The sequence below is a fragment of the Danio aesculapii genome, chromosome 2, assembly GCF_903798145.1.
Source record: "Danio aesculapii chromosome 2, fDanAes4.1, whole genome shotgun sequence".
Taxonomy (NCBI): Eukaryota; Metazoa; Chordata; class Actinopteri; order Cypriniformes; family Danionidae; genus Danio; species Danio aesculapii.
Window position 1 is genome coordinate 44,311,290 of NC_079436.1, and position 25,166 is coordinate 44,336,455.

Below are 25,166 nucleotides of genomic sequence, written 5' to 3' on the forward strand. Positions count from 1 at the left end.
CTCTTCCAGCAGTTCATAGTCGCATCCAATATCTCAGTTTGTCAGGGGGGCATGTATGAAATGTTCCTGAATGAAAGTGAAAGTGCCAAACTGCCGTTAATGTCGACAAAATAAAAATACAACACCCGAAATTACATGAAACTCTGGAGGAAAAGTGGATAGCGTGGTGACTAGGGGCGTAGCAACCGGGGGGGACGGGGGGGATACGTCCCCCTCACTTTTAGAGACAGACCATTTAGAAACAGGTCATTAATAATTATATGAATGTATGATATCATACAGCCGTCTCCCTATAACGCCCCCCCCCCCCCCCCCGCACTTTTTAAATTTTCGCTACGCCCCTGGTGGTGATGCAATTACGTTAATCAAATTATGTGCTATACCATGTAAAACGGGATCATGAAAGGAACATTCAAAAAGCAACTCATGTAAACAGTTAAAATAAAAGTCACTGTTGTAGTAATTTTGCTGTTGTCCAGCCATGGCATCACAGAAATAGAAACCATTTCTAAACTAAATATTTTGTGCATCGCTGTCGTGAACGATTATGGCAAAAGACGCTTTAATTTGGCTATAAATATTACCTGTTATGGTATGTCATGTCACGTGTAGTTAACAATAAACAAACGCCAAATGTGCCTGACTTCCAGTCTCAGTGTGTTGAATAATTTTACCACCAGTGCCAAAAATGATCCATTATGCTGCTTACTATGGTTGCAACATGGGCTGATTCTGAAAACGTAGCCCTATATACATTTCTGAAGATCACAAATTATGTAGCCAGAGCTACGCATGGCTGCATTTCATATTTAAAACAAACGCTACAGGGCGGTATATTCCTTTTCTCGCCTACCAGCTCACCGCTTACCTCCGTATGGACGGCTTTTCCGCTGTTACCAGTTTGTCCAGAAGCTTGACATTTACTTTAATGGACTTGAGACAGAGCGGAGGTGACGACGACAATGGGTTTTGAGTCCAGCAAAGAACGGTTCCAGAAAGCGGGTAAGGCAAAAACAAATGCTAAAAAAATCAAATAGACAAGTAAACAACAGGTTGAGAATGTGGTAAAATCGGAAAATGTGGTAAAAATCTGACGAGGGCTTTTCTTTTTCTGAATTGCTTTTTAAAACACTGCGGTTGGGCTTAGGGGAGTGGCTGGTTGGGTCAAGCTGTGCTTTTTAAAACACTATTGGTTGGGTTTAGGGAGGGGTGGGGAATCGGTCGGTTGGTCAGTCGACAGCAGCCTCTGGTGGCACTCGCAAGAGAAATTTGAGATCTGAAAAAGCATACACAGCGGCCTCTGGTGGAGTCGCGAAACAAAAACTGCAAAAATAAAATGTAGGTCCTGGGACGTATTTTGCTCTCTCCAGAAATGTATATAGGGGTACGTAATCAGGATGTTCACAGGTGTTTGTTATGGTAAATTGCCATTTTTTTATGTAGGCTAACTATAAACTGGCTTTATTTTAAAATTTAAACAAATTTAATGTTTAGTTATTTGCAGTAGGCAAGTATCCTGCAGCAAATCGTAATCAGAAGTCACCCACAATCACAGAACATAAAATAGGCCTACAAAAATCTCAACTATCCTAACGACCAGAACATAGCTTATATATAGCTTATGATAGCACAGTTAAATTATTATTATTAATACAAATTTCAGATTTTTTACATTTTAAATGTTTAATTTCCCATTTATGCAGCTCTCATATTCCATACTAAAATCACAAGTCAATCCTACATTGGAAACTCACAAGGGATCTGATTTTTTATTGGCATTTTTCTGAAATTATTTGAACTTGAGCATTTACATTTTACAAGACATTTTACAGAAAACCAAAGTTAGCAAGGTTAAAGTCAAAATAAAAGTAAAAAATAATTAGCCATTTTAAATGGAGTTTAAAGAAAGAACGGTTACCTAGACCTGTACCAATACAGGTGCACACAATACATACAACATGGCGATTCCCCAATATTTAAACACAGTTTAATGGCAGAAACCATGTGGCTGCTCGACCTCTGCTCCGAGATGCATAAAAAGCATCTGTCTCAAGTCTAACAAACATATTTCCCACAAGCCCTCACTATAACTTTCCCGATGAGATCCTCTCTCGTTCTCAGGGCTGACATGAAGACTTGAAGACACAAAAACATATCCTGTGAGACTGTTTACTGGACTTTGGCTTGACTTTTCCCCTCAATATGAATTCAGTCCAAGTCTTCGACCCAGCATTTCATCATTTATTTCTCTCTCAAACACCTCTCTGCCCTCATTGCATCACTTCCTGTGGACTTAGCAAGCCAACAAGCTGATGGTAAACACTGTTATGAAGCAGCAGCCACATGAACTCCGTCACGTCAGTCAAATGAAAGTGCTGAAATATTATTAAACATCATTAAAACTCTATTACACTGCTTCCGATACACAAACAGTCGAAGGATTTTCATTACTTACAATGACATGGCGTTTTTATGTTGTTTTGTTCCCCTAATGTTGACAGGTTACATTTCATCAGAATAAAAACATACACATGCACCTCATAGTCTGCAGAGAGCTAGCTAAATTAACTTTTTTTTTTTTTTTGGATTGACGTCTTTGTGACTGGCCGAATGTAAATGTTTCTTCTGTGGGCAGCAGGGGGCAGGAGAGAGCACCTTACCAGCAGAAACAGGGAATGAGAAGAGGAGCTGGTGGATGCGTGTTCATGATAGTTAGAGGAGAATTAGAGAGAGGTGAAGTAAAACTATGATTCGGGATGGAGCGATGGAGCTTTGCTAATGATATTTGAAGGTCGAGGGACAGTGCCTCCATAGGAGCCGGCCCTCATTGGCTTAAAAAATAGGGGCAGAATGGAGACAGAGGTTGTTCTCCCATTACAAGTGTGCGTTAAAATAATCAGCTGCTTGTCAGACAACAGACGTGAGAATCTGGCTTAGAGTGTCAAGTAACTCACAGCATGTTTGAGTTTCTCTGCCAACAGTATCGACGTCATTTCGGGTATTTCAGTCAACGCTGTCAGAGCAAAAACTAAGCCAGATTCGCTGTAAACTACGTCAGAGTACTTTGGGAAGGCACTTAAAACTGATAGGAAACATGAATGTTAGTGAGCGTGTGTGTGTTTCTGAAAGGATGAATTCTCTTTGACTGTAATGAAATTTTTAAAAGTGAGGAAGAGTGTGTGTGACTAAAAATACTTGTGCTATATTTAGCTCTCAGTAAATGAAGGGCGGGGAGGCTACTTTAGGGGGCCGGCCTACAGGAAGTGATAGCACCAGTGTATCAGATGATAAGATGAAATTATACATGTGAAAGTAGAAAAATGACCAGAAAAAAGTGTCAGAAACGCTATAAGGAAGAGAGATTAGAGCAGACGAAGAACAAAGACAGACAAGAAAACAGAGACAGGCAGTAGAAACAGAGAAAGAGAGGGAGGGAAAAAAGACAATTAATATAAAGTTTCCAAAATAACTTTTCAGCAAGAGAACAACGTGTGAAAAGTATACGGCTAGGATTGTGTTCGTGTGTAGGATTGTATTTGTGTACAGACAGAGATGGTCTGACACTTGAAGGGATAGTTCACCCAAAATTGTAATTTCCTTAGCATTTCAACACACTCAAGTCGGTCTAATAATTATGAATTTCTTTCTTCTGTTAAACAAAAACAAGATATTTTGAAGAATGTTGGGGAAAAAGAAGCCATTGACATTCATAGACCACTTTGAGGGATGTAAACAAAAACAATGGTCCCAATGTATTTCCTGTTTTACATTTGTAATTTCTATAGCTTCTCAGAATCCAAAAAGAGCCACATATTGATAAATAATATTATGATAGCTGTTTTAAATTAAGTTATGACTGAATAGCCTCTTGTTACAGTTATAAAATAGTTTGATAACAAGCAGGAAATGTTCATGGGCCAATGACATGACTACATTCAAATGGTTTATAGTAGGATTAAAAAATACTATGGAAGTCAATGGTTGTGGAAGTCATTCTTCAGCATGTCTTCCTTCAGAAGAAACTCAAACAAGTGAAGGATTAGCATTTCTCCATTTTTGCATGAACTATCCCTTTTACAAGTGGAAATGTTGAGCATTCTGCCACTGTTACAGCTCTCAAACACATCTGTCACAGTGTGCGGGGAGCTGAAGGCTCTCAGCTTGGGGTTTTGTTGTGAATGTGTGCTGCTGAAGTGTTTTGGGGTTTTTAAAAGACTGTGTCCTAACCAGGTGCGACACAAAGACTTTCAGGCCGCAGGTAATTTATCTGTGCTCCTTGAAAACAACAACGGAGTGCATTTTCACAGAACAGCTTCACATTATATGCCTAGAGAGGTTCAAACGTTGAAAACCTGGCATTTAAGCCTGGATGAAACCAAGATTTTAGCATTTTGGATATAAAATGAGGAAGAATTATTCAAAATGCTACATTTCTGACTTATTAAAAAAGAAATATTGTGCATATGAACTCCTTTGCACAGATATTCATCTACTTAACCCTTTAACTGCCTGCTCTACCAAATGGTTGACCATATTTTGACGCTTTTAAATAATGACTGTTTAAAGACTGTTTTAAATAATGGTTTACACACACAGCATTGATGGTTTATAAAAAAATCTAACAAACATAATCCTGTTGCACTACTACACTTGATTTTGGTTTAAAAAAAAATTTATCTGAAATATTTTATGGCATACTTGATTTTGATTATGTTTTTAAATAAATTGGTCTCACACTTTTCTGATTTTTCAAAGTATATGTATTAATTTCCGGTACTTTTACGACAAACCAACATATCAACCATTCAGTAGAGGCTGAAATTTTGGAAATTATGGGATGTTTTGGAAAAAAATGCATTGAGTGTGAACTAGTGACATTAGGAGAAATGCAATCCAAAAATGATCTAAATTATCCAAATAGTGGAGTTCACGCAACAAGTGCTGCTGTCAGTGTAGCACAAAAAACACTAACCAAGTTATTTATAATTGTATTTATTTTTTAAAGATACTTGGATTTACGTAACAGAAACAGAATTCTGACATTAATCATAATTTCTTCCATTTGTTCCAGGTTTTCTGAGTTTGAACCTCACAGTAGGTGTGATTTTACTTCAATGAGACTGCAATTTGGGCAGAAACACCCAGATTTGTATCAATGATATAATTATAAAATATCTTGTCACAGCATGCTTAAGACATTTTAGTCCAAAACCCATTCGGACTAACAAGATTGTAATGTGAGTGGAGCTACCCAGATAATTATTATTAACGATATTTTATAACTATACATTTTCTTCAAGCAATTTATGAAAGATTATAGCTTGTCTTTTATCATGATGCACCAAAATTGGACACAGTGTTTTTCTTTCTCTTTTAAACCACACAGTTGATATTACAAAGAGCAAAACTTCACCCCTCTCCTGTCCTCCTGTTTTATAAAGGATTCATCTTTCACTCCTCGCCTCCAAAAACTCTCCACCACCCCCTCTTCTCTTCATACCAGTCTCGTTCATTTGAGAGTAATTTTGCGCGCGAGTTGAGAAAAGAACGCGGCGGGACCGGTTTTAGTTTGCCCTCCCTCTTTCTCCTGTTTAGTGAGCTCTAGCTCAATGGTCATAAGAACCCTGCCCTGCCCGCCCATCCCCGCTGCCTCCTCCTGGGCATGGGAATGGGCGGAGGCGGCCCCGCTCTGTAGCTCTAGCTCTCTGCTCCACAATCCCTATTTCTTCTCCCTGCGAGACTCCTGTTTCTTCTTCTCTGATGCTGCCGCCTTCAGCTTGGCCGGATCCGTCACAGCTGAAGCCTGGAAAGAGAGGGAGTGTGGAGAGGGGAGGAGTGAGTCACTACGGGAGGAAAGAGAGAGAGAGAGAAATAGAGTAAGAAAAAGAGAGAGAGGGAATGAGAAGGGGTTAAGTGGGAATGGTCAGATGAGTTTGACGGATGTGTAGAACCAGAATAAGGGAGGTAGTTTCATTAAAGAAGAGAAGAAGAAGAAGATGAAGAAGAAAGAAATGCTAAAACAAGTGGTTAGAAGGAGATGAACACCAGGGGAACTTTCGGTTTCTGGAAAGGGGGGACAAAAGAGGAAGTGGCCAGTTAGGGAGTGACAGCGTGACATCACAGCACCTAAACAAAAGAACTGTCATACAGCTGACCTTTGACCCCACTCAGTCTCGAGATACTGAAACATGTTTGATTATCTTTGTTTGTTTTTGCACAAAAGAAGCTTCAGTTCAGTTCTGTCAGAAACCTGAAATGGTGCTGCACACGTAACTAATTGGGATTGTTCACGCTAATATGACATTTACTCGATGTTTCGATCCAAACTTGAATGAGTTTCTTTTTTTCTGCTGAACACAAAATATACAGCGGGGAAAATACTGTATTAGACACGTTATGTTTTTCCCTGGGAATAATATTTCTAAAGGAGCCGTTGACATGGAATTGAACCAAATTTTGGTAAAAACCCAAACAATACAAACAAACAAAAAAATAATAATAATAATCTGAAAAATGAGTTGTGTAATAACAATGAAATGACAGAAGGAGAAAGTACTAAACTACTGAAATGTATTTAATACTTTTATAAGACTTTTTTTGGTGATGGTAGCTTAAAGACGCCTCTTCTATGGAGAATGAAGTCACATGCATTGCTCAGGTGTGAGTTTTTCCACAGACTTCAACGGAGTATAAAAATCTTGATGGTTCTGTGGGTCTCGTCTATCAAATCTGATTATTAATTATAATTTTTTAAATTTCTATTTTCTATTGGATTCAGATCAGGTGATTGGCTGGGCCATTCTACAGCTTGATTCTTTTTCTCTGAAAACATTTGAGAGTTTCCTTGGCTGTGTTTTATATCATTGTCTTGCTGAAATGTCCACCCTGTTTTCATCTTCATCATCCTGCTAATGTAGATGTTGGACTGAAGCAGCTAATATTAATTTACAAAGAGTAGAAGGCAGAGAGTTGCTGAAGAACTACTCAGAGATTTCAGCTGCTGTTTGGGCTTTCACTGCCTTTCTACACCTCCCTTCATGTTTTCAATACTTTTTCCCTGTGTCATTTCATTTTATTACACATAACTTAATTTGTAAACTAATTAGATTTGTTTTCTTTGCGTATCTTTGGTTGTTACTATTATACGGGTAAAAGTTTAAGTCAACGGCACCTTTAGAAATATGTTTTCCGAGAAAAATGGTGACATGTTCAATACTTATTTTCCCCACTGTATATATTGGTAACCAAAAAGCTTCACTTACATCTTAGAGAAAAATACTTTGGATTTAAATGGGGACCAATGACGGTTCTTAAAAATTTAATCTGAAAAAAGAAACTCACACAGTTTCAATAAGTGGGTGATGGAATGTTCATTTTTGGGTGATTTATACCTTTAAGGTTGTTTTGGAGTTTTCTGGACTTTTCCTGAATAGACAGAAACTATTAGGGACTTATTTTTTAGCTTAGATCATAAGTCTCAAACTCGATTCCTTGAGGGCTGCAGCTCTACACAGTTTTGCTCCAACCCTAATCAAACACAGCTGATCCAAATAATCAAAGTGTTCAAGACTACTAGAGACTATTAAGCATGTGTGATTTGGAGGTGGTTGGAGCTAAACTATGCAGAGCTGCGGCCCACCAGGAATTAAGTTTGAGACCATCGACTTAATTTTAGATACATTTGATTCAGAAATGAAATACTGTTTTTGTGTTCTAAAAAAATAATAAAATACAGTACACTGTATGTGTCTTTATGCCATTGAAATATATTTCATTAATTTTGATAAGTTTTTTCAAAAACTAGATTTCAAAAACTAGACAAAAACATTTCAAAATGATGTAGAATTTAGATCACTCTAATGGCATCCAAGATGTAGAGAACATTTTTATACTGTATAACATTAAAGATTTCTTTTTAATTTATTTGCTCAAACCGCATTCCTCCATAATTCACATAATGCCGTTTCGAATGTTATCATTTGAGTGAATGGGCATTATCAGTGGTTATCAGCTGATAGATATGGGCCAATAGGAGCCTTCTGTGCCTATAAGTATCATCCAGCCACATGGTTAATCATAACCGGAAGTTAACAAGAATTATTTATATTATTTATTAAATTTCCCATTAATTGTATTTAATTAACCACAATAATGTAAAAACAGATCTGGATCTGGAATCTTCACTATTAGTATAGTTGATTAACCATGTGAATGGATAATTACAGCCTTTTGAGCCTACTAGTAAGCGCAGAAGGCCCCTTCTGACCCACATCTATCAGCTGATATCCACTGATAACGCCCATTCAATCGAGTAATAACATTTGAATCAGTGAGTACTTTGATAGTCAAAAACATATACAGACATTTTGGCTATTGATTTAGTTTTTTGACTCTCAAATGCCAGAAAACTTTGACTTGCATTTTATGAATCACTAAGGATTACAGTTTCAGCGAAACATCCTGTTCTGCTACATCTTGAATGGCCTTAGAGTCAATTAACAGAAAACTGTTTAATTTTTGGATTACTGTTTAAGTGTAATTGTAATAAATTGTAACAAAATGTTTAGTCATGAATGCCCTTTCCCCCCCAAATTAAAAAGTGCCATTTGAATGTTTTGGGATAGTGCAATTTGATAACAAAGGGATAGGTCACCCAAAAACGAAAATGTGCTTACTTCTATTACTATAAATGTGCACTAGTAGAGCAGACATCAAACATTTAATCTTTACAGAAGTACTTAAGTTAAACTCAAATTTAAACTTTAGAATTCTGTTGACTTGTTCCAATTTAACCGCCAAAACATTCCTTTATATATATATATATATATATATATATATATATATATATATATATATATATATATATATATATATATATATATATATTATTTTATTTTTTTGTATTATAAATGCTATATAAACTTTTCCAGCAAGTTTCCACTATGAGATTTGAAATTGTAGCGATTTTACTTCTGTTCTGCAGCACACTAATCTATCACACTACATTCAGTCAACTGGATATTGGAGGGTAGACTGGGTTTACACTGACAGAACCAAGAAAATGAAAGAGAAAGAGTGAAGCTGACAGGAGACACACACCTCAGGAGTACAAATAGAGAAGTGCATACTGAAACGGAGAGAAGGAAGAAAGGAAATGAAGACAGAAAGAACATAAACAATACAAGATTGGAAATCTTCTGTTTTGATCCTGTAAAGAGATGAAATGCGTGCGAGGAAAGCAGTGGCCTGATTGTACGTGATGGTGTTTGTCATGATATAATACATGATTAAAGTGGAAACATGATTGGCTCTGACAGCATTTTACTGTTCACCTGCGGAGAGAATGGAGGACAGCGGGAAGAGAAAGCTAGAGGAGGAAAATCAGTGATGTGGAGGAGGTGAATGATAAAGTGCACAGAAGAAAATAATCCCAAGGAGAAAGAAAAGTTAGACGGTATGCAAATGAATGGCACATTAGCGGAGGAAAAGGGATGTATGAGCTCCATTTGACTGCCAGTTCGGTGATGCTGATTTGACGTTCCCAAGTCCACAAGGCCACAGGGAAGCGCCCAAAGTAAAAGTTCACACTCTGCTATATTTGGTATAACCTTTAATTTATTCCCAAAGTTCTCTTGAGGATATTTATTCTGTATCCTGATATAGTCAAAGTCAGAATTATTAGCCCCCTGTATATTTTTTCCCTAATTTCTGTTTAACCATTTTTTACAACCCATTTCTAAACATAATAGTTTTAATAACTAATTCCTAATAACTGATTTCCTTTATCTTTGCCATGATGACAGCACATAATATTTTACTAGATATTTTTGAAGATACTGGTATTCAGCTTAAAGTGACATTTAAAGGCTTAATAAGGTTAATTAGGTTAAGTCAGGGCAATTAGGTATTGTATAATCATTAATCAATGATTGGTTCCTTCTACTATCGAAAAAATATACAGCTTAAGGGGACTGATAATAATGACCTTAAAATGGTATTAAAACATTTTTAAACATTTATTCTAGCCAAAATAAAAAAAATAATAATAATTCTCCAGAAGAATAAATATTATAGGAAATACTGTGTAAAATTCCTTGCTTTTAATTTTGCTGACTTGTACTGGATTACTAATATGGTTAAAACTGGCATGCAGACAGGAGCAAACACTGAGGTAGATGTAGCTTTACCTGGAATTTCACCTGCCATGCATTTGACCTTTCTGTAGTACTGTTTTTTTTTTTTTTTAATTCTATAATATTTATTGTTTTGTTAGGTTATATTTTGTATTAATTATTTAAAAAGGTGATTTACATGATTATTAATATTTTTGTAATCGGTTTATTTATTTTTATAGAAATTGTTTTGGTAAGAATAATTTATAATAGATATTATGATATTTATATAATTATTAATTGTATCTAATATAGAATTTTTTAATTCATCTATTATAATTTATTTCTGTTTATTATAGAATTATAAATTATTTACATTTAAATTATAAACTGAATTATAATTTATTCCTCTGCTTGCAAGACAAAATCAGCAGCCATTACTTCGGTTTTATTGAAGTTTAATTATGTTTATTATTATTATTATGACTAATAAAAATAATGTTTATTATTAATTGTACATTTCGGAAACAGTTTTTGCTGCTTAATATTGTGGAAATCATGATACATTTTTCTTTGATTATTCAATTTATAAAAATAAAAAAAGAAAATCTTAAACTCGTAAATGGTATTTATATATATATATATATATATATATATATATATATATATATATATATATATATATATATATATAAATACCATTTACGAGTTTAAGATTTTCTTTTTTTATTTTTATATATATACATATATATATATATATATATATATATATATATATATATATATATATATATATATATATATATATATATATATATATATATATATATATATATATATATATATATATATATATATATAATAAAACCTAACCTAACTAAAAACTAACCATAGACAAAAGAGGGAGGAGAGCAGTGGAGGACAGGAGAACTTTAACAGAACAAGTGAAAGAAACTAGCAAGCTTGTGTGTTTGTGTGTCTTTGTGTGTGTTTGTGCGTGTCTCTAGGTTGGTGGCAGGTGAGCACTTGCCTGTTTTTGCTGTGATCCTTCTTTTCCTTTGCCTTTCTTGCCATGTTTGCTAAGGGAAACAAAAATACAAAAATTTGCATGAACAACGCAGCCATCTGCTGGATGGAGGACTGCTTGTTAGCTAGGTGTCCTATAGTCTCTGTTGACACCCGCTATGAAAATCATATGTACGGGAGAGAAATTCCCATTTACAACTGCTGTGTAATTTAGTCTCCTATGTTTAGTCCCCTGAGAGGAGGGTCTATAGGTGAATGTATGTATGCTTTTTTCTGGTCTTTGTTCTAATATTGTGAAATAAGTAACATGAAGGGAGACGATGGAAGCTGGAGGGAAGCAGTTTTTTTTTCGATAGCCATAAAACTATGCCAAACACACAGAGTTTGTGTTAGAATTCAGTGAACTTTGGGCTTTTTCCATTGTGGCTTAATTGGTTTAATGTGGCTTAATTTTCCTTAGTGGCTTAACTGGTTTCAACATCAAATCCTAACAACAACTGTTTCAGAATTAGGTCAGTAGGCGAAGGGTGGCTGGTCTTTTGTGGCTGTTTGAAAGCATTTAACAAAACATTTCAAACCCTGTTTACAACTGTGAACTAATATTGTGAAATAAACTAGCACACTTTACATTTGCATTTGAGAGGAATGTGATCGGCAGTGCATTTCAAATGGAATATATCGCCCTCCAAAGGGCACTACAGTGAAAACTATCATAGCCGCTAAATTAAAGTGTCGATCCAAAATGAAGTGCTCAAAACTGGCCACTTCGAAGGTCCCTTTTAGATTATATTAAAGAGCACAACTGATGGACACTTTAGGCCCCAATGATCCTTTCCACCGGAAGTTGTTTGGTGTCAAGCAATGTGCCCTAATACTTTCGAAGCTGTCATTCCTGAGGGTAAACCCTTTAAAGGAATTAGGGTATAGTGGTGAGCACTTCTGAATGAAACGCAGTTTAAAACAAATATTCAGGTGTAAATTAAGGCCCCGTTTACACTAATATGTTTTCGTTTTAAAACGCATACGTTTTGCTATGGTTATGCCTGCCGTCCACACTTCCCTGGAGTTTTCGAGCCCTGAAAACTGAGATTTATGTAAAAGCTGAAGAGGCCATTTACGTTTTAAAACACTGCTGCTCTGTGTTAGTGTGAATGGGGGAAAACGGAGATGTGGCTCTGTTTGGGGCTTTTTCCTCAATATTAAGTTCAGTCTTGCATTCTTTCCTTAAGTTCAGACTTTGCAAGTTTGATATGGAAAACAAATTCCCGAGAACACGTCAGTGTGATTTATAACATCAGTTGCATCATACTGGCTATGTTGTTTCACTTTTTTAACAATAAAATGAGAACATGATATAAGTAACTGCCTTTCATTTTGATATCAACTTAACAGACACTAAAAATGTTAAGGCATCGTGTAGCTCCATATTTATATGATGGTGACGCATACGCTGCAACGCATGACAGAGTGTGTGTATGGTCATTGATATGGGTTTTCAGCGGTGTTGTGTGGACGGATATCTGTTCAGAAACGCTAGGTGAAACGCCATTGTGGATGCAGATCATTTTAATTGATAAGCGCCATTTTAAAACTAAAGCGTATTAGTGTAAATGGAGCCTAAGCTAAAGACTACACTCCGTAGTGAGCACTATCACCGCTCTGAGCTCACAGGGCGCCACAGCAGGTGGCAGTGGTGAGCTTGTGGGTCGCAGGCCGTCGCATACGGGTTTCATGGGTTAACAGTTGTCACCCCTATTGGAGAAGCATTTAAATTTCTAAATATTTCAGTGGTTTTGCAAAACAAATTCTGATTTGCTAAAATCATTAGACTGCAGTGTGATTTAAATCACTGGTTCGTTAATTTAGTAAACAGAAAGTAAAACTAGACTAAAACTATCGATCAAAAACATTTAAAAAATAGTTCAACAAAACAAATTAGCAATAAATGTAAAACTAAAATTAATAACAGCCACTGAAAAACAAACTAAAATGAAATGAGCAAAATTAATAATTTTCTAAATTAATCACACTCATTATGTGGTAGAAAATCTGACCTGCAGTTGTTAAGAGAACTAACAGTAGATGGCGCTTTAACTGACAAACAAATTTATGGTTAGCTACATACACAAACTTTAATATGAAATATCTTATTAATTTGAAGTATCTTAAATATTGTCTGAATTCAGAATAATTTGTACTTTTATTTGTTGTTAATGTAAACTGTACGAACACTAAACTTTGCTCTGATCGACACTGGATGTCTTCTGTTAATGACAAGAATTACTAAAACTGAAACTAAACACAATAAAACTAAATAGAAATTTGTTCACAAAATAAAAACTAAACAAACTTACAAAACCATTCAAGAAACGAACAAAAATTCAACTGAAATTTACATAAACTAAAATAGCATTTAAATAATAACTAATTTTACTTAAATTGAATAACTCACTAAGGTTTATTAAAGGAGTTTTTAGAAAATGGCAAATTAGATTTTTATTTTTACACCCAGCGTTAACTGACGCATAAAAACAAAACAAACTCTTGGTAAAATAAGCTACATTCTACCATTCAGCTAAGCAAGAATTGGTGACTTACTACCCTGTGGTTTGATTGGGGCTTTCGTCAATGCCTCGCTCGTGACGCGTGTGTTTTTGGGTGAGTGTGTGGCTACAGGAGATCTGGGCTGCTTCTTGGCAAGACTGTGTGTGTGTATTGGGGCGTGTGTGTCAAGGCCGGGCAGAGGTTCGGGTCGAGCTCGAGGAAGCAGATGCTCCCAAACTGACCTCATGCTCAAGCTGAACACCCGTCTGGCTACCAGGAAACGCATCAGATAGTAAATTGCCACAACGAGGATCAGCAGTCCCAACACTACGCCAATAATGGACCCCGTTATCACACCAGCCTGCACTGGAACTGAGACAAAAAAAGAGAATATAAAGTGAGGTGTGTTGAGGTCTGCAGATTACACACCTCACAGTTTTACGGATCATATTTTTTCTTAATGCACTTGTATTATATGATGGGAGTTTTTTTTACAACTATGTCACTAAAAAATAACCCTGCACAACATCAATCAACACTCCAAAAAGGATTTTTAATGCTCGTTCAAACTACAGTTGAAGTCAGAATTATTAACCCCCCTGTATATTTTTTCTCCAATTTCTGTTTAACAGATTATTTCCAACACATTTCTAAACATAATAGTTTTAATAACTCATTTCTAATAACTGATTTATTTTATCTTTGCCATGATGACAGTAAATAATATTTTACTAGGTATTTATTAAGATACTAGTATTCAGTGTAAAGTGCAATTTAATGGCTTAACTATGTTAATTAGGCAAGTTAGGGTCATTAGGCAAGTCATTAACTATGTTTCCATCCACTTATTTTTATGCGAATTTTGGATATGCGCACAAAAAACTAATAATTAATAATAAGCGCACGTTCTGTGGAAGAAAATCTGACCTGCAGTTGTTAAGAGAAATACCAGTAGATGGCGCTTTAACTAACAAACAGATTTATGGTTAGCTACATACATGAACTTTAACATGAATACATTTGTCTCAATTCTGAATAATTTTTTACTTTAATTTGTTTAAGTTGTTATTGCAAACTGTACAAACACTAAACTTTGCTCTGGTCGACAATGGACGTCTTCTGTTAACTGTTAAACTAAACATATTAAAACTAAATAGACATTCGTTGACAAATTAAAAACTAAAACGTACAAAACCATTAAAGAAACATACTGTCGGCACCAATAGCCTAGTGGTACTGTGTGCCTACATATAGCACCAATATGCTGACGGCGACCTAAGTTCGATTCCCAGCTCGAGGTCCTTTGCCGATCCTTTCCCTCTCTGCTCCTAACGCTTTCCTGTCTGAAATCTCTACTGTCCTATCATGATAAATGTAAAAAAATATATAAAAAAAGAAACTAACTAAAACTAAAATTTACATAAACTAAAACAGTGTCGAAGCTATGTCGCTATTTTTCCATCCACCTATTTTTATGCACATTTTGGATAAGTGCATAAAAAAAACGGTTGATGGAAACGCCAAGATGTGCATCCATTTTGAAAATGCGCATGAAAAACATGTGTGCATATAACTAAGTAGAACAATTTTTTTATTCGATAAGAAAATAGGTGAATAAACTACGATAGAAACATCTTTACAGAACAAATTCCAGTATGCGCATTTAAAAAAGTCATGTGATGTTGTTATAAGAGATCATGTGAAGTTAAAATGTGTGTGAATGGACAAACCAGCAGCCTGAGCACATTGTAAAACATCTGAAATGTTGTTTTGGTCATTCTAAAATGCCTTAATCATTTCAGTATTTTCAGATATTATTAGTTACCTCCCAGGGATCAATGCAGAGAATTTATCGGACCAGTGGTTCAGATTTTTACTGGCCCTGCCAATATTTTCACTGGCCCCACCAAAACAAGGAGAAAAGTTAATAGCTTAAAAATAAAACAAATGTGTCAAAAATGTTTGTAAATCTAGAATTTAAATATTTAAAAATGCTAATAAATGTATAATGAGAAAAATTCAAAGTGTTATGCAAACAAAAGTGCAGTATGGAAAATGTGTAGGTATTTTATTGTAAAACAAATGGGTGCCGACGTGTCAAACTGATGGTAAACTGTACAAAACATCAAAATTTGATGTTGCCGCCATGTTGTCGTCTTTTCGTTGCACTGATTGTTACGAAAAAAAAATAACATGCTCACAACATCCAATCAGATAAGAGGAACCAAAAAGCCATATGGTGTTTACGACATCACAGAGAAGGTAGCATTTGAAGGCTTAAAAGCACAAACTGTTTTTTCGATTCTAAGACTGTATTTGTGCGCAATTGACAAATAGTCGCAGTCAAATTAAACTTTAGTGACAAGGCAAGAAAGATCCTGTCTACTGTCCCAAGCGTCTCACACACTAGCCCTGGGCAATCCGGCAGTCCTTATTGTTGAGCTCTGTCTCCAGAACTGTCAAGAGCGTCTGTGCTCCACGTCTCACACCTTTAAACGCCGCCATGCATTTATTGCGAGTCGGCATACTGTATTCTGAGATGCAAGTAATTTATTAAATAAAAAAAAGATTGACGCAGCTTCTCCTACCACAGCAAATTGCGCTTTTACTGTTGATATTTGGCGCCAGTTAATCAGGAAGTGATGATTTTATTCTCTTTGACTCGGTGGATCGAAATACTGCTTTATTCGCCCATTTTATATACGATATTTCAGTTAATATACCATAAATTTAATTCACATCTTTGGATGGAAACACAGTTATTGTTTAACAGTGTTCTGTAGACAATTGAAAAAATATTGCTTAAGGGGGCTAATAATATTGACCTTAAAATCGTTTTTTACATTTGAAACTGCTTTTATTCTAGCTGAAATAAAACAAGTAGAATTTTCTCCAGAAGAAAAAAAATCTTCTACCCAGGTAAATGTCTGCTTCCAAGACTTTAGAAATAGACATTTTCTTTTTAGCATCAAAATTTGATGTTGCCGCCATGTTGTCGTCTTTTCGTTCTGATTTTTGTGGAAAAAAATAACATGCTTATAACATCCAATCAGATGAGAGGAACCGAAAAGCAATATGGTGTTTATGACATCACAGAGAAGACAGATTTTGAAGACTTAAAAGCACAAACTGTTTCTCAATTCTAAGACTGTAGTTGCGTGCAATTGACAAATAGTCTTAGGCAAATTAAACTCTAAAATTAAACCCCAATTGGGCCAGTAACAATTCTGTCTATTGTCCTGAGAGTCTCACATGCTTGCCCTGGGCCATCGGGCAGTCCTTATTGTTGAGCTCTGCCTACAGAACTGTCAAGAGCATTTGTGCTCCGCGTCTCACACCTTTAAACGCCACCATGCGTTAATTGCGCGTCAGCATACTGTATTCTGAGTCCTTTATTAGATAAAGAAAAGATCGTCGCAGCTTCTCCTATTACGGCAAATTATGTTTTTACTTTTGATATTTGGCACTAGTTAATCAGGAAGTGACGATTTTGTTCTCTTAGACTACTGTAATTTGGATGAAATTTTTAATTTAATTAGCATTTTTTATGGAAACACAGCCGTTGTATAACAGTGGTTTGTTCTGTAGACAATTGAAAGAAAATACTGCTTAAGAGGGCTAATATTGACCTTAAAATCATTTTTTTTTTATTTAAAACTGCTTTTATTCTTGCGAAACTAAAACAAGTAGGACTTTCTCAAGAAGAAAAAATATTATAAGTAATACTGTGAAAAATGTCTTGCTCTTTTAAACATCGTTTGGGAAATATTTTAAAAAAGGAAGGAAAAAAACACAGGAGAGCTAATAATTGGGACTTCAACTCTACTTATTTAAAATGAGCTGATTCAGAACAATTCTTGAGTGTTTTTTGGGGGGACAACTTAATTGTTTTATGTTCCATTCACTTAAATTTGTAAATAAAAAAAAATAAATAAAAAAAACTATTAAGTTAACTTAATCGATTTGTGTTGGGAAGGAACTGTGTGGAACTCAGCATTTTTTAACAGTGAATGTCCACCTGGAAGTGTTCTCAATTTTTTTCCCTTTCAAACAAGCCAGCATATTCCGGCATACCGCACTGAGAAGTTAAATCTACTGTTTAAAAGGAAAACAAAGAGGAAAATCAAAAACACCTGTGCACAAAAGCATTTATGTGATGAATTAGGCTCTGTGTGAGGCATTTGGATCCAACAGTGGCTATTTTTCACAGAAATCGTGCTCACGGAACTACACAAGGAAACCACTCAGGTCTCTGCTTTACTGTTACTTTGCGCTTCCATTAGCTGCAAACTTTCATCTCCAACCATATGATCTCGCAGGCTTTGTAAGCCACCTTGGAAAAAGATGGACCTAAAGGCAAAAAGCAGTCTTAATAGTTTGAGCAAAAAAGCAAAAGAGGAACCCCAAGTGACTTTCTTATAATGTGTTTCTCTGCAAAACACAGTTTTTTTGTTATAGAAAACTCATAGTGATCTGTTACCCTTCTCAAACACCAGGAGTCGAACAGTTGAGGGGTGGCCAGCAATGTCAGGTGGGTTCTTGGCATCACAGGTGAAGGTTCCATTGTCTCCGAAATCAAGGTCCTTGATCAGGATAGAACCGTCACGGCGACTGGGGTTGCCCACAAACTCCAGGCGGTTCTGGAATGGGCCTTTATTAGCTGGATAAGCTTCTCCACCAGCATAGTGGAAAATCTACATAACAGATGACAGAAAACCTCAGAAAACCTCCACAAAACCAGTCATATGTGGCATCAGAATCAGTTTTATTGCCAAGTGTGCTTCACACACACAAGGAATTTGTTTTGGCTACAGAAGCTTCCAGTGTACATAAAGTGACAAGTGACAACACAACATAAATATGAAAAAAATAAAATAAAAATGATAAACATTAAACAGATGTGGTTAGTCAAGAAACCTGGATGTTGAGTTGTGTGTACAGATTGTTATAAATATACAGGTTATAAGTGTATAAGTGCTGTGTACAAGTGCGAATGTAGAAAGTATTGCACATAGAAAGTATTACACATACTTTCATGGGTTGCATGGGTGTATTTTTGCAGCTCAAAATTATGAAGCCAAACATTTTCATAATCCAATTGGTCAATTTATAAACACACAATTTGTGAATTCACAAGTAAAAATCATAAATGTTTTCGCCAAATGAATTGAATTAGCATATTTTTGAATCGTGTTTTGAATTTACAAATTGGATTTGTGTATTTTTGAATCGTGCTTTGAATTTATGAATTGGATTGGTCTATCTCTGAATCGTGTTTTGAATTTACGAATTAGATTTGTGTATTTCTGAATCGTGTTTTGAATTTATGAGTTGGATTTGAGTATTTTTAAAACGTGTCTTGAATTTATGAATTGGATTTGTGTATTTTTTAATCATGTTTTGAGTTTATGTATTGGGTTAACTTATTTTTTTATCGTATTTAGAATTTACGAATTGGATCTGCGTATTTTTGAATCATGTTTTGAATTTATCAATTGGATTTTTCTTTTTTTGAATCGTGTTTTGAATTTATGAATTGGATATGTCTTTTTTTTTTGTAGCTTGTTTTGAATTTATGAATTGGATTTGTCTTTTTTTATCGTGTTTTGAATTTATGAATTGGATTTGTCTTTTTTTGAATCGTGTTTTGAATTTATGAATTGGATTTGTCTTTTTTTGAATCATGTTTTGAATTCATGAATTGAATTTGTCTTTTTTTGAATCGTATTTTGAATTTATGAATTGGATTTGTCTTTTTTTGAATCGTGTTTTGAATTAATGAATTTGATTTGTCTTTTTTGAATCATGTTTTGAATTTATGAATTGGATTTGTCTTTTTTTGAATCTTGTTTTGAATTTATGAATTGGATTTGTCTTTTTTTGAATCATGTTTTGAATTTATGAATTGAATTTGTCTTTTTTTGAATCGTGTTTTGAATTTATGAATTGGATTTGTTTTTTTTTAATCATGTTTTGAATTTATTAATTTGATTTGTCTTTTTTTGAATCGTGTTTTGAATTTATTAATTGGATTTGTCTTTTTTTGAATCATGTTTTGAATTTATGAATTGAATTTGTCTTTTTTTGAATCATGTTTTGAATTTATAAATTGGATTTGTCTTTTTTTGAATCGTGTTTTGAATTCATGAATTGGATTTGTCTTTTTTTGAATCGTGTTTTGAATTTATGAATTGGATATGTCTTTTTTTGAATCGTGTTTTGAATTTATGAATTGGATTTGTCTTTTTTTGAATCATGTTTTGAATTTATGAATTGAATTTGTCTTTTTTTGAATCGTGTTTTGAATTTATGAATTGGATTTGTCTTTTTTTGAATCGTGTTTTGAATTCATGAATTGGATTTGTCTTTTTTTGAATCGTGTTTTGAATTTATGAATTGGATTTGTCTTTTTTTGAATCGTGTTTTGAATTCATGAATTGGATTTGTCTTTTTTTGAATCGTGTTTTGAATTCATGAATTGGATTTGTCTTTTTTTGAATCGTGTTTTGAATTCATGAATTGGATTTGTCTTTTTTTGAATCGTGTTTTGAATTTATGAATTGGATTTGTCTTTTTTTGAATCGTGTTTTGAATTTATGAATTGGACTTGTCTTTTTTTGAATCGTGTTTTGAATTTATGAATTGGATTTGTCTTTATTGAATCGTGTTTTGAATTTATGAATTGGATTTGTTTATTTGTGAATCATGTTTTGAATTCATGAATTGGATTTGTGCATTTTTTAATCGTCTTTTGAATTCACAAATTAGATTTTGTAAATGTTAATTGTGTTGTGCATTTATGAATTTTATTTTGTAAATGTATTATTTTTGAGATTGATCTGGCTCCATAAAAATACACTGTATGAACCAAAATTTTTTATGATTATTGAAAATTATTTCTGATGGCAAAAAAGCATTAGAATTTTAAGTAAAGATCATGTTCAATGAAAACATATAGTAAAGTTCTATCAGTAAATATATAAAAACTGAATTTTGAATCAGTAATATGCATTGCAAAGAACTTTGATTTTTTTTTTTAACTCTTCTTAGATTTTACATTTTCAGATAGTAGCCAAATATAACAAACCATATTCCAATGGAAAACTTATTCAGATTTTGGCTAATGTGTAAATCTCAGTTTTTCAAAAATTGGCCCTTTTGTGGTTCACGGTCACATATATCATAAAATTGTATATTACTTTGTATAACTGTATAATATTGTATGTTATTATTTTAATGAGTATATCAAAGTATATAAAAAGCAAGCATAGCAGCAAAACTACATACAGTGTTAACTAAATTACAAATCAAACTAATTTATGCTAATCAAACCACTCGGTTACACTGCCTAACAAATACAATGATATTTTTAACTTCCAGAATTACCAGTCTGAACAAGCATCCGCCATTGAATGCAGCTGGCTTGCATGGCACTGTACAATCGGGAAAGCAGAACTACACCCACAAGGACCTAATATTTCTATTTGCATGGTAATTATCTCCACAAACCACACAGACACATGGATATTATTTCCAAGGGGTGGGGATGTTTTCATACAGATATACGAGTTACACTAGCAGTGAACATACCTTTTAACAGGTTTAGTGAAATGCAAATCACACCATGTTAATAATACGAGGCTTCATTCTGTAATTACAAATTCCAATAACTGTTAAGTGTTGTGAAATTAAAGGAGTTGCTCTGAAGAAAGTTTTGGCTTTTTAATTTTCTTTGGAGATATTTAGAAATGCATAACTACAATAAGAAATCAAATACTTTTATGTGATGTGAAATTAATGTGGTCAAAACATCGTTTGCTTGACTATTCAGAAATATTCCCAACATTTAATAAATGAATGCTACAACCAAAACTAAATAAGTGTATTTAATCTGCTTTCAAATGCATCCAAGTGTGTCTTTGTGTACATAACGATTTATATATTTATTCGAAAATCGTTTTATGTGATTTTATTTCACTCATGTTGTTTTAAATTCCTTTCTTTTCATTAATAAACACAAGGAGGATGAAAACGTGAGCATATACTGTAAAGAATATCCGTAATTGAGCAATTTTCTGTATTTTGTGGTTCCTGTTTTATTTTACTTTCAAGTTATTGATGTTTTTGAATTTTATTATGGAACCTTGATCTTTCTTCCAACATATTTTAACCCTGAAAAGTAAAAAAAAGTCACTTTTTACTAACATTTTAAGTAGTTTAAAGTATATTGTCTGGATTGGTGTTGTATATTACGGTATAAATAAACTTCCAGTACATTTTCTGTCATTTTACAGACTTATTTGTCTCTATATTATATACATTATTCTATTTCAAACTACTAAAATGTCAACAGAAGTCACTTTATCAAACTGTAGAGTTCATCAGAAGTCAACAGAGCAGAGATCAACATCCCATAATGTAATTCACAACTGTAAATAAACAGAAAACACTTGTTAATCACAAAATATGAATTCTACGCACCGAGATGCTGTCCTTAGCCCCATCTTGACGGTATTGCCATGTAAAGGACACGTCGGGAGAAGTCCACTGCCAGGAGAAGAAAGAGCAGGAGAGTCTGACATCTGAGCCCACCAATGCATGTTTCTCCCAGTTTGTGTACACCACTAAAGCCGTGCTCTGAGAGGCTGGAGGATACAAACACACAGACTGAGGATTATTAGCTTACACTAGGACATATATACCAGTCAAATGTTTGGGGTCAGTTTTTTTTTTGTTTTTTTAAGAAAATTCTTTTGTTTATCAAAGCGGCATTTATTAAATGTAAAAATTATATTGTTAAATGTTTATTAAAATTTACTTATTGTATGTAGTTTCAAATTAAATTATTACTCCAGTCATTATTGTTTTTATTACTATTACCAATAATAATAATAATAATTATAATAATAATAATAATAATAATAATAATAATTACAACGCAGTGGCGCAGTAGGTAGTGCTGTCGCCTTACAGCAAGAAGGTCACAGGTTGGAGCCTTGGCTGGGTCAGTTGGCGTTTCTGTGTGGAGTTTGCATGTTCTCCATGCGTTCGCATGGGTTTCCTCCAGGTGCTCAGGTTTCCCCCACAGTCCAAAAACATGCAGTACAGGTGAATTGGGTAGACTAAATTGTCCGTAGTGTGTGTGTGTGTGAATGAGTGTGTATGGATGTTTCCCAGAGATGGGTTGCAGCTGGAAGGGCATCCACTGCGTAAAACGCGTGCTGGATAAGTTGGCGGTTCATTCCGCTGTGGCGACCCCGGATTAATAAAGGGACTAAGCCGAAAAACAAAATGAATGAATGAATAATAATAATAATAATAATAATAAATAAATACATTTTAGAGTGATTTCTGAAGGATCGTGCGACTCTGAAGACTAGAGTAATGAAGCTGAAATTTTATCTTTAAAATCACTGGATTAAATTATTAAATTAAATGGTAAACTACTTTTGAACAGTTATTTTATAGTGCAATAACATTTCACAATTTTATAATCTGTACTGTATTTTTGATTAAATAAATGCAGCCTTGGTGAGCAGGACAAACTTATTTTAAAACATTTAAAAATCCTACTGACCCAAAACTTTTGACCGGTAGTGTACATCGAGCGAAAAAAACAACAACTGACAGATGTGAAATGTGCAAAGTGAATAGTAAATTGTTTTAGTGCTAAATTATTTGCTAACACCTTATTTTTAGGGGTTGTTGTTACACGTTCTGTGTACTTATCATATCAATCAATTAAGCATAATTACATGCAACTAACCCTAAACCTAACCCGCATACCAAACCTAACCATATAGTAAGTATATGTAATTAATTAATATTACCCAGCAGTTAAACGAACACTGTAACAAGGACAGCCTAAAATGAGGTGTGACCACGATTTGCAGAACAACACAAATGTAAAGCAGAATTGTGGATTCAACTAAAATATGAAGGAGAAATTAGCTTTTTTACATTAATACACTGTAAAACCCAACAGTCAGCTTTATCAAATGAAGTGAGTGTAGTCAACTCAACTTACTGAAAGTTAATTCTACTCATTTGAAAAGAGTTTTGGACTCGATGTTGAAGGTAATGAGTTAATTAAATACCTCATTACTTCAACTTAAATGGAGTAAGTTCACAGTACTCCTACGGATTCATTTTTTAAACTTAAATGGTTTGTAGAAATCGGTTTCCTCAAGCGGTTTGAGTTACCTTAACTTATTGAGTTTTACAGTACTCAGCTGGTTTGAGTTCTCTTCATTTATTGGGTTTTACTTTGCTCAAATTGCTTCATTTACTCAAATGAATTAAGTTCACAGTACTCATTAGGATTAGTTTTTAAACTTAAATGGTTTGAGTTACCTTAACTTTTTGGGTTTTACAGTGAATTAAATTGAATTTATTGGGTTTTACTTGGCTCAAATTGCTTCGTTTACTCAAATTTAGATTACAGTACTTATTAGGATACGTTTTTGAACTTAAATGGTTTGTTACAATCGGTTTCCTCAAACAGTTTGAGTTACCTTAACTTTTTGGGATTTACAGTGTAATATACAATTATTGGTGATTGAGTACCAAAAAAAAAACAACTGACAGATGTGATGCGCAAAGTGAATATAAAATCTAAATTACATTTGTGAGAATCAATTTAGCACTAAAGGCTTCAGTAACACTTTATTTTATTTTAAAAATAAAGCAGAAATATGGATTCAACAAAAAATATGTCAGAAAAAAAATATTTCTACGTTAATAATTAAAATCATTATAAATGAGTAACATTATCAAAAAATAAGCTGCAAATCAGTATATTAGAATGATTTCTGATGGATTTTGTGACAATAAAAACTGGAATTATTATGCAAAAAAATCAGGAATGAATTATACATTTAAATATGTCAGAAATACTGTTTTTTATATTTACATTACACAAAATTTCAGTTTTATTCTATTTTTGATCTAATAATTGGACACACCTCGAGAACAAAGGTCTGTTTTAGTGCTTACCTTAATTCTGTAACTTTATCTAGTGAACATTTTTGTAAATAATTTAGAAAAAAGGAGGAAAAAACTATAGACAACACATTATATTTAAATCAGAATATAACCATTACATTACATAAAACAATACAATGTATTCTGATTGTGTATGTACCTATATCTCTCAAACCTGGCCCGTTCTAAACAGGTAGGCACCAGGTGTACAAACCACAGGTGAGTCTGAACATACAATAATCCACAACAGAAGATTAAAAAAAGAAATCTGAATTTATTTTCTGGTTTGTAGTTAGTCTGTTACAAAATGACACAAGAATGATGAAACGTATTTACCTATGCCCAAGAGCACCACGGAGGTCAGTGCCAGTACAGACAGCATGATCTCTCTCCGATCTCCCCGCAGGTCAGTATGTGAGGGGTCCCAAGAGAGCGAGGGATGGAGAAAGAAGAGATGGAGGGAAGAAAGGGAATGAGACCAGAGGGCATCAAGATGAGACT

At 34.2% G+C, this 25,166-nt stretch overlaps 1 protein-coding gene across 5 annotated transcripts; it reads right to left on the bottom strand.

The window, feature by feature from the left end:
- Positions 1-1,742: 1,742 nt before the first annotated feature.
- Positions 1,743-25,166, bottom strand: mpz (myelin protein zero). 5 transcript variants are annotated; one of them, XM_056480438.1, is made up of 6 exons: positions 25,002-25,165; positions 22,164-22,327; positions 18,163-18,376; positions 13,925-14,054; positions 11,143-11,191; positions 1,743-3,254 (listed from the first exon to the last, which is right to left on the bottom strand). In XM_056480438.1, the coding sequence occupies exons 1-6, from the start codon at positions 25,045-25,047 to the stop codon at positions 3,237-3,239; spliced, it is 621 nt and encodes a 206-aa protein (XP_056336413.1). In that variant the 5' UTR covers positions 25,048-25,165; the 3' UTR covers positions 1,743-3,236. The 5 variants fall into 5 exon arrangements, with proteins under 5 accessions (XP_056336413.1, XP_056336428.1, XP_056336397.1 ...); XM_056480422.1 differs by having other exon boundaries at positions 3,241-5,803; XM_056480445.1 differs by lacking the exon at positions 1,743-3,254 and adding an exon at positions 3,258-3,346.